This window comes from Muscardinus avellanarius (assembly GCF_963383645.1).
Source record: "Muscardinus avellanarius genome assembly, chromosome: 5".
NCBI classification, from domain to species: Eukaryota; Metazoa; Chordata; class Mammalia; order Rodentia; family Gliridae; genus Muscardinus; species Muscardinus avellanarius.
Genome location: NC_137790.1, coordinates 136616409 through 136626726, shown reverse-complemented (window position 1 = coordinate 136626726; position 10318 = coordinate 136616409). Strand labels below are relative to the sequence as shown.

The 10318-nt window shown below is 51.2% G+C and overlaps 1 protein-coding gene across 1 annotated transcript in view; it reads left to right on the top strand.

Annotated features, from left to right (window-relative positions):
* Nucleotides 1-6667: 6667 nt before the first annotated feature.
* The window catches only part of LOC308263627 (serotransferrin-like), a gene marked incomplete at both ends in the record, with an annotated part of 29230 nt that continues 25579 nt past the window's right edge, over nt 6668-10318 (top strand). Inside the window, 2 exons of the mRNA XM_080696612.1 lie at nt 6668-6710; nt 8638-8810. Coding sequence (XP_080552738.1) covers nt 6668-6710; nt 8638-8810 — 216 coding nt within the window. The remainder of the gene's footprint in view (nt 6711-8637; nt 8811-10318) is intronic.

Sequence of the window (10318 nt, the reverse complement as noted above, 5' to 3'; positions counted from 1 at the left end):
TTGCAGCCAAAAGGCGCAGCCCGCGTCTGTTTATGAGGTAACACTGCAAAAACCCCAATCCAGGGACTTTCTCTAGAATAGCTGCTAAATACACAAGCCCATGTTAAATCCCACCTCATGGACACAGACCAGGCAAATCCAGGATATCAGAAACTGCAAGAGACAAATATCCATCCTTTTAAAAAGTAAATAGCAAAAGACACGGGATTATTTTATTTTATTTTATTTGCGGGTCTGGGGATAGAACCCAGGGGCGTTCTACCTCTGAGCTACACCCCCAGCCCTATTTTGTATCCTTGATTTTAAAACAGGGTCTCACTAAGTTGCAGAGGGCCTCACTAAATAGCTGAGGCTGCTATAAACCTGCGATCCTCCCCGTCTCAGCCTTCTAAATATTGGGATTACCACACTCAACGAAGGGATTATTTTAGAGAAGAAGAGACTTAAGCAATGTAACATACCTAATTTAGGGTCCACTTGAAACACCTAATAATTTTTTTTTTTTTCGGGTCTGGGGATGGAACCCAGGGACATTCGACCTCCAAGCTACACCCCCTGCCCTATTTTTTATTCTGTATTTTGAAACAAGGTCTCGCTAAATTTCAGAGGACCTCACTAAGTAGCTGAGGCTGTCTGTGAACTGCGATCCTCCTGTCTCAGCCTCCCGAATGCTGGGATGACAAGTATGTGCCACCACACCAGGCTTAATTTTTTTAAAAATAAACTGGAATCGGCATACTGACTAGGTGTTAGCTGGTAATGCGGGAGAATTGTTAATTTTGACAGGTATGATGAGACTAGGTACCGGACAGCGATTCCTCATCTTCCTGAAGGAAAGATTCCATTTGAGTGACACAGGATAATTATAAGACATTTATTTAATGGAGTGTCATGGCGCATGTTTGTAATCCCAGTACTTGGGAGGCTGAGACAGGAGGTTTGCAGGTTCAAGGCCAGCCTCAGCAACTTAGTGAACCTCTCTTGGTGTGCGGAGCGGTGCGACGAGCCTAGAGCAATTAAACTCGTTCTATCCTCGTCTTGGTACGCACCACCGTTGACAACCAACTGCATGTGCCTGGGAGCCTTTTGGCATCTCCATCCAGACTTTGGAATTCTACAGCCAGTTGACAACCAGAATTAGAAAACGCTCTTCAGGAATTTGGCTGGGAGTCTACGGGAACTATAAATCAACTTGGGGAGAGTTCAGATCTTTACAAGACTGTCTCTTCCACACCCATGCATAGTTTTTCATTTGCTTGGAATTTCTTTCTTTGTTATAATACTTTATAGTTTTGTGCATAAAAGTTTTACATGTCTTTTGATAGATTTATTCCTAGGCGTCGGTTTTTCTTATGCCATTTTAGATAGCCAGTATTTGCATATTTTTAAATTTCACAGATAGAAGTAGAATTGATGTGACTTTGCGTCCAGATATATTTCTGAACTCGCTCATTTTACTAAGATAGCTTCTTTAGAATTTTAGAATACGTATACATATACCAGTGATATCATCTGTAAAAAATAAGAGTTTTATTTTTTTCTTTTCAATCTTTTTACTATTTTCTTTTCTTGCCTGATTGAACTGGCCAAGACCCCCGAGTTATAATGGCTGCTAGAAATGATAACAGTAGATATTCTGTTGTTGACCTCAAAGAGAACGCCTTCATCCCACATCCCACCACTAAGTATGGCTTGAGCGGGTCGTTGTCATGCACACACGCTCTTCACCAAATACTTGTCATCCCAGCATTCGGGAGGCTGAGACAGGAGGATCGCAGTTCACGGACAGCCTCAGCTACTTAGTGAGGTCCTCTGCAACTTAGCGAGACCTTGTTTCAAAATAAAGAATAAAAAACAGGGCCGGGGGTGGAGCTCGGAGGTCGAATGTTTCCTACGAGTCTCCGTCATGAACGGACACTGAATTTTGTCAAATGATGTACCTACACTGATTGATAATGGATATATGCATTTTCTTCATTGCCGTATTAATGTAACCAATTAGACTGATGTCATTTTAAAAGAGATCTTGTAATAAACCCATTGGGTAAATGTTTATTATCCTTGTTAGGTTTTGCTAGATTCTATTTGCTAATTATTTTTTTGCCTAGGGTTTTTATATTTGTGTTCATAAAAAGTAGTGTGTGTGCGTGTGTGTGTGTGTGTGTGTGTGTATGTTTGGTGTGCTGGAGGTGGAACCCAGGGACATTCTACCTCTGTGTTACACCCCTAGCCCATGTCTATTTTTTATTTGGAAACAGGGTCTCACTAAGTTGCTGAAGGCCTCACTAAGTAGCCGAGGCTGGCCTTGAACCTGTGATCCTCCTGTCTCAGCCTCCCAAGTACTGGGATAACAGGCATGGCCTACCACACCTGGCTGTGTAGGTTCTTTTTAAATGGTTGACAACATTCATTCCACCTGGCCATGAGACTTTATTTATTTATTTATTATTTATTTGCAATAAAGTATTTTACAGACTCTGCTATGAAAAGAATAGAGACCTTGAAAATCTTTTTTTTTTTTTTTCAGTACCAGGGACGGAACCCCGGGGCAATGTATCTCCGAGTGACACCCTCGGCCCGATTTTTAAATCTTTTTAACTTTTGAAACAGGGTCTGAGTGGCGAAGGGCCTTGCTAAGTAGCTGAGGCTGTCCCGAATGCTGAGGTTACAAGTGTGCCCGCCATACCTGGGATAGAGAGAGAGAAAAAGAGGGAGAGAGAGAAGGAGGAGGAGGAAGGAAAGAAGGAAGGAAGGGAGGAAGGAAGGAGGGAGGAGAAGGGAGGAGAGAGAGCAAACAAGGAAGGAGGGAGGACGGGAGCCTGCAGGCTAGCTGGCCTTCTGAGCGTTGGTTCTCAGGCTGCCAGCCCGCTCTCTCCCAAGGCCCAGGCTTTGAGAGAAGGCCCTGGTATCACCCAGAGGACGGCGGCTTGGAGGGGAGGGCGGAGGGGCCGCCCGCAGCAGACAGAGGCGCTTTGTTTGCTGTGCTTCTGTGTCAATTGGGCAACTCTGGAAACAGCAAATATTGGTTCAGAGGCCGGCTGCCTTCCTGCCCACTCCCTGCGGCGGCCGCCCCGCGCCCCCGCACGTACGCACAGTTCGGCTGCTTCTGGACCCGGGTGGACTCTGGCTGGAATTTAAGGGCTTTATTGTTTGGGGTGGAAGGTTTGGGTCATGCTTGGGATGCTTGGGATGGTCAAGAGCAGGAAGCTCCCTTATACACCTCTCTCTCTCTCTCTCTCTCTCTCTCTTTCTCTCTCTCTCCCCTCTCTCCATCTCTTCTCTCTCACATATCTCCTTCCCTCCCCTCCTCCTCTGGTCCTTTCTAAGTCAAGAGAAGACAATATCAAGAAGGGAACCAAGGTCTATGAAAGGAGCAGATTAGGAGACGTGAGTTCTGGTCCCAGAGCAAAATAAACAAAGCGTCGTCATCTTTTCTAGAGTGTCCACCTCTGAAAACAAGGATACCGGTTTCATCTTGTAGGGATGTTGGTCTAAAATCCCGCCTTGGGCTTGGACGCCGCGGACCCCACCGAGGGCAGGGCCTGGGGCTGGCTGCTTGGAGAGGGCTCAGGCTGGCCAGGAGCGGCCGCCCAGGCTGGAGGAGCGGCCTGCGAGGTCCGCTCTGTGCGTGTAGGAGGGATCCGGGGTGGGATCTCGGCCCATCTGCCTCCGGTGCCCGGCGCTGAGCTCCCTGGGCCGGTGCTAGCAGGTCCTAGCTCCCCTTCCTCCTCCTGAAGGCAGACCCTGTGCTCACCAAGACCTCGCCAGGGGGTGTGCTGAAGGCAGCGGCCCTGCTCTGAACAGCCCTCCCTCACGATCGCCAGGTGAATCCACACTACCCGAATGGCGACCTCAGGGTGGCAGGTATTCCTCCTGCCAAGAGGCTAATTTCCCCGTGGCCCAAGCACACGGGGCCACAAAGGCGCAGGGGGCTGTAAGGCGAGACAGCAGCGGCCCCTCTCCCTCATCCGTGAGGCGGGCAGTCGCCTTAAGTCTTGCTAAAGCCCCCGCTGCAGCGATGGCCTCTGAAGTGGGGTTGCGTGTAGCCCCTTGCATGAGAGATAATCTAGAGGCGTGTGGGAGAATGTGACCTCACTTCCAGTTATTTTGGGTGGCTCTTGAAAAAGACGAATGAATCATTATTCACTCACACTTAAGGCGTGGACCGGGCCCGGGTCCCAGCTGGGTCGGTAGCCCAGGCAGCACTGAGTCCCGGGGCGGGGGGGGGGGCTTCGAGGCGCCCTGTGGGATGCGGGATGCCGGGATCACCTTAGAGCAACATGGGGCGGAAGGGGTGCTGGAGTTGCGGCACCCTAATCCTACCTTTTGCCTATTCGTATGTATGTATTAATTTATTTTTGTCTAACTAGGGCTTGAACCCAGGAGCATTCTACCTCTGAGCTACACCCTCAGCCCTGTTTAATTTATTTTTATTTTTTATTCTTTATTTTGAAACAGGATCTCACTGAGTTGCAGAGGGCCTCACTAAGTAACTGAGGCTGTCCACGAACCGCGATCCTCCTGCCTCAGCCTCCCAAATGCTGGGATGACAAGCGTGCGCCACCACGCCCGGCTTTTTTTTTTTTTTTAACAAGTTCTCGCTAAGTTTTGGAGGGCCTTGCTGGTTTGCTGAGGCTGGCTTCTAACCTGCAATCCTCCTGTCTCAGCCTCCCAAGTACTAGGATTACAGGTGTGCACCACCGCACCTGGCTTGGGCATTTTTTTGGCTTCCACTTTTTGTGATTTGCATGTCCCTAGTTTAATAGATGAACAGATTAGAAATTCTGGTGGAGCCGGGTGTGGTGGTGCACGCTTGTAATTCCCACGCTTGGGAGGCTGAGACATGAGGATCGCACAGTTCAAAGCCAGCCTCAGCTACTTAGTGAGGCTCTCAGCAACTTAGTGAGACCCTGTTTCCAAATAAAATATAAAATAGGTCTGGGAGTATAGCCCAGAGGTAGAAAGACCCTGGGTTCCACCCCCAGTACCACAAAAAAAAAAAAAAAAAGTCTGGGGGCCCTGAAGCTTTTTAAGAACAAGCCACAGAGCTGGGCGTGGTGGCATGCACCTGCAATCTCAGCACTTGGGAGGCTGAGACAGGAGGATCACAGGTTCAAGGCCAGCTTGGGCAACTTAGTGAGACACTGTTTAAAAATAAAATAAATAAAATAGTGCTACAGGTGTAGCTCCTAAGTTGAACTCCCTTGGGTTTCATCCCTGTAACACATACACACGCACATGCACGCACGCACACACACACACACACACACACACACACACACACGCACACCCAGCCGCACTCTCCCTGGGCCGTTCTTTGTGCCAGCATGGCACTGGGTTTGGCGCTGCAGCTTCTTGACCACATGCCTGGCAGCCTCTTGCGGGAGAGCCCGCTTCCCCGGTGACGGTCCCAGCCCAGGCTGCACCTCAAGACCTGGAGGCTGGAGGTTTTGCAGCCCAAGTGCCCGAGCTCAGCGGGAGCTGCGCCCGAGGGTGGGCGAGGAGGCCCGGAGCAGGCTGCAGGAGCACGTGTGCCGAGTCTGCCTCTTTTTTTGGGGTACTGGGGGCTGAGCCCAGGGACACGCCACCTTTGGGTGACACCCAGCCCTTTTGGTTTTTGTGTGTTTGGGTGGTTCTGGGGATTGAACCCAGGGGTATTCTTCCTCTGAGCTTCACCTCTAACCCTTTCAAAAAAAAATTTTTTTTTGCAGTACCATGGATGGAGCCCAGGGGCTTTCTACCTACGCTCCCAGCCCTATTTTTTATTCTTTATTTTGAAACAGGGTCTTACTGAGATGCAAAGGGCCTCACTAAGCAGCTGAGGCTGTCCATGGACCGCGTCTCAGCCTCCCGAATGCTGGGATTACAAGCGTGCGCCACCACTCTGGGCAAAGTTTTTGTTTTGAAACAGGATCTTGCTAAATTGCCAAGGCTGGCCGCACACCTGCGATCCTCCCATCTTGGCCTCCCAAGTACTCGGATGGCAGGCATGCTCCACCAGGGTCTTGCTAGGTTACTGAGTCTCACTACATTGAAGACGCTGGCCTGAAACTTGTGATCCTCCTGTCTCAGCCTTCCAAGTACTCGGTTTACAAGCTGTGCGCCCCCAGGCCCAGCTGCCCTCTTTGACCTTGAACCCAGCTTCCTTCTCCCTTCTCTCCTGGGAAGATCTTTGCCTGCCGTTCACAGGTTCCAGTCCGGGGTCTTGGCCATTCCCTCTGCTAGCCTCAGAGCCCCCCTTGGGCAGTGTGGGGAGCTGAGGGGGTAGAGGCGGCTCCAGCTCTGGCAGCCCCGCATTGCCCAGCAGAGCCGCCCCTGCCCCCAGCCCAGGGAGCCAGGCTCCTGGCCCTGAGCCAGTGACCTAGATAACAAAGAATGGATTTTCCTTTAGTTCCCTTCCAAACAGCATTTTTTTATGCTGAATTCCGCTTCTCGGGGCTGTCCCAGAGCTCAGGAAATGAGACGATGATGAGGGAGGGGAAAAAAAAGGAAGGGGGATGGACGGCGGAGGGGCGGTTGGGCAATCGGGCTGCTGCGGGCTGTGTAAACAGGAGAGGTCAAAGATTGTGCCCGGGCTGGCCTGGGCCAGGGATAAAGGGGGCCAGGCGCAGAGATTCGGCGCAGAAGCGGCAGGTGCCTGCTCACCGCTCCTTGCCACACCGGGAGGATGAGGCTCTCCGTGAGCGCCCTGCTGGCCTGCGCCGTCCTGGGTGAGTAAGGGCGAGAGGAAGGAGCGCAGAGTCTCCGGCCTGGCGCTCCGTGCACCCCGGAGGCTGGAACCCCCGTGCATTTTCTTCACTTTTTTTTTTTTTTGCGGTACTGGGGATGGAACCCAGGGGCATTGTACCTCCGAGCTACATCCCCAGCCCTAGTTTTTATTCTTTTTATTTTGAAACAGGGTCTCACTGAGTTCTAGAGGGCCTCACTAAGTAGCTGAGGCTGTCTGTGAACCGCGATCCTCCTGTCTCAGTCTCCCAAATGCTGGGATGACAAGTCTGTGCCGCTGCGCCCAGCTCCGCCTTCTCCAGCCCTGCTCACCGCTGGAGGTCCCTGCTTGAGTGGAGGGACCATCCTCGGCCACCCTCCTCTTCCTTGCCCAATAAATATTGCTGAGGGAATTAGACCTGGGCGGGGTGGCACATGCCTGGCATCCCAGTACTTGGGAGGCTGAGACAGGAGGATCGCAGGTTTGAGGCCAGCCTTAGCAACTTGCAAGACTGTTTTTTAAAAAAATTAAAAATTGAAAAGAGGAATGGGGTGGGAGTGGTAGCTCAGAGGTAAAATCAAATTAGAGAACTTTTAGCCACGGTTTATTCAAACCCTTCGCCGCCGCCTGTTCAGTATTTCCAGGTTCCTTGGCGAGGTGTTTAAGACTTCCAGGATTTATCTGCCCCTGCCCCTTTTACACTCTCAAGTCCCTGGATGACCTTGACACTGTTGGAATAAGGAGGGTCCTCACGTGGGTCCAATCATGGGATCTGGAGCCGGATCTTGGGTCCCAATCCTGGCACGATCCTCACCTGGGAGAGGGTCAGGCGGGGCTTGTGAAGGGCACGCCCGCCCGCACACACCTGCCTGGGGCTGCTGGTCTCCCTGCCCGGCCCTCAGCTGCTAAGGCTCGTCACCAGGCATTTCCAGACTCCAGCAACCTGTGTGGTTTAGAAACCTACCAACACCTCGAAGAGAGCTTCAGGGCACTCACCTCGGGTACTTCAAGGGGCTGTGCAGAAATTCACAGCTGAAGAAAACGTCTTCAGGGGTAGAATGCTCCTGGGTTCCATCCCCAGTACCCAAACAAAATTTAAATTTTTGAAACAGAGTCTTGCTAAGTTGCTGAGGTTGGCCTGGAACCTGCGGTCCTCCTTTCTCCACCGCCCATGTTTTGGGATGACTGGCATGTGCCACCACCCATGGCATCTCTAGCCATCTTTTTCAGTACCAGAGATGGAACCCAGGGGCATTCTACCTCTGAGCGACACCCCCAGCCCTATTTTATATTCTTTATTTTGAAACAGGGTCTCAATGAGTTGCAAAGGGCCTCACTAAGTAGCTGAGGCTGTCCACGAACCGTGATCCTCCTGTCTCAGCCTCCTGAATGCTGGGATGACAAGGGTGCGCCACTGCACCTGGCTTCTAGCTATTTCAGAACAGATGGTAGGCAAATATTACAGGCAAATTCGCGACTGTTTCATTCATTTTCCCCTCTGATGACCTGGGAGGGGCAAAGGCACTGAAAATCACATTTCTCTTTGTGCCCTGAGCAGCAGAACAAGAGTTTGGAAGCCTGGGTCTTAAGCCTGGCTTCACAGCTAACATGTCGGATGACCTTGGGCCAACAGAAGCAGCACTGTTCAGAGTCCAGCTCCCTCATTTCCAGAAGGTGGTAACGCTTCCCTCTGGCCTCCCAGAGTTGTGTATTGAGGCGATGCGGAGCCAGGGCCGGCCAGCATCCCTCCCTGGAGGCTGCTAGGGTACCACTCGGGATGCGGTAGAGCCTGTGCCCCGCCGTGTTCATGGACAAGAGCGAGATGCCCAGGGGACACAGGGCATGCGGCCATCGAATCGTTTCAGAGCACAGCGCCACGTCTCCCCTGGCACAGGCACTGGGTCCCTTCCAACGCGGCGTCTCTCCCCCAGGGCTGTGTCTGGCTGTCCCCGATAAAATCGTGCGATGGTGCGCTGTGTCCGACCATGAGGCCAGCAAGTGCGTAAGCTTCCGTGACCACATGAAACAAGTCCTCCCGGCCGACGGTGTGCGCTTGGCTTGCGTGAAGAAAGCGTCCTACCTGGACTGTATCAAGGCCATCTCGGTAAGTCGCCGCCGAGTCCACCCAGCAGAGCGGGAGGAGACCCGTGCTTGTATCTGGTCCTTGGGGAACGATTCTTCATCACGGGTAGGAGGCTGGTGCGTGGGGCGGTCTATTAAAATCACTTAGGAAAAGCAAGAAGAAGCCTGAGTTCCTTCCTCCCTCCTTCCCTCTCTCCCTTCCTTCCTTCTTTTCATACTGGGAATTGAACCCAGAAGCATTCTACCACTGAGCTGCACCCCCAGTCCTATTTTTATTTTTATTTTTAAGTTTTGAAACAGGGTCTTGCTAAGTTTCTGAGCCTAGCCTTGAACCTGTGATCCTCCTGACTCAGTCTCCCAGGTACTGGGATCACAAGCATGCGCCACCATGCCCGGCTAGGAGAGGCCATCTTTAATGTGTCTAGAAATTAGAAGCCAGTGTACTTTTTCTTATGTGTGGGGCTACTGGGGAATGAACCCAAGGGCGCTCTGCGTTTGAGCTAAACCTCCAGCACAGTGTTATTATTTTTATTTTTAATTTTTTTTTGCAGTACTGGGGATTAAAACAGGGGCATTATTCCTCCAAACCACACCCTAGCTCTGTTTTTTATTCTTTATTTTGAAAGAGAATCTCACTAAGTTGTGGAGGGCCTCAAGAAGTAGCTGAGGCTGGCCACGAACCTGCCATCCTCCTGTCTCAGCCTCCCAAGTACTGAAATTACAAGCGTGTGCCACCATATCTGGCTTTATTTATTTATTTATTTTTGTGGGTCTGGGGATGGAATCCAGGGTCATTCGACCTCTGAGGTACACTCCCTGCCCCATTTTTTATTCTTTATTTTGAGACAGGGTCTCACGAAGTTACGGAGAGCCTCACTAAGTAGCTGAGGCTGTCCGAACTGCGATCCTCCTGTCTCAGCCTCCCAAATGCTAGGATTACAAGTGTGCGCCACCACGCCTGGCCATCTTTTATTTTAATTTTTAGGCAAGCTGTCACTGAGTTGCCCAGGCTGGCTTTGAACTTGTGATCTTCCTGTCTCAGCCTCTCAAAACTGGGATTACAGGTGTGTGTATTGGCTAAGCCAATGCACTTTGAAGGGTATCTATTTTGAGGCACAAGTCTCTGTGAATTCAAAGGGGGGGGGACAAGGCTCTGTACTATCAAAATTATTATGTAATGTAGTTTGGAAAATTTTGTTTGTTTGTCTTGCTGGGACTTGAACCCAGCGGTTTGCACACGCTAAACACGTGTTCTAGCGCTGAGCTCCATCCAGCCCCGGAAGGTCTCGATGTATCCTTGGGTAAGGTGAGCGACCCACCCAGGAGGAGGAATAAAATCTCATGATTGCGGGTGGTGGCTGCGCCCTTTGATTTCCAGGTCTCCCCCCAAATACTCTTCGCCCCTTCAGTAGTGAGCTCGTGCACCTGAACACGTGTTGGCCCTGTGCTGGGTCCTGGGGCTGCGGTGGTGAGCTAAGCCACCAGAGGGGCTCAGGTCTTTGTATTCAGGGCTGCAGCCCTTTTGTAGCT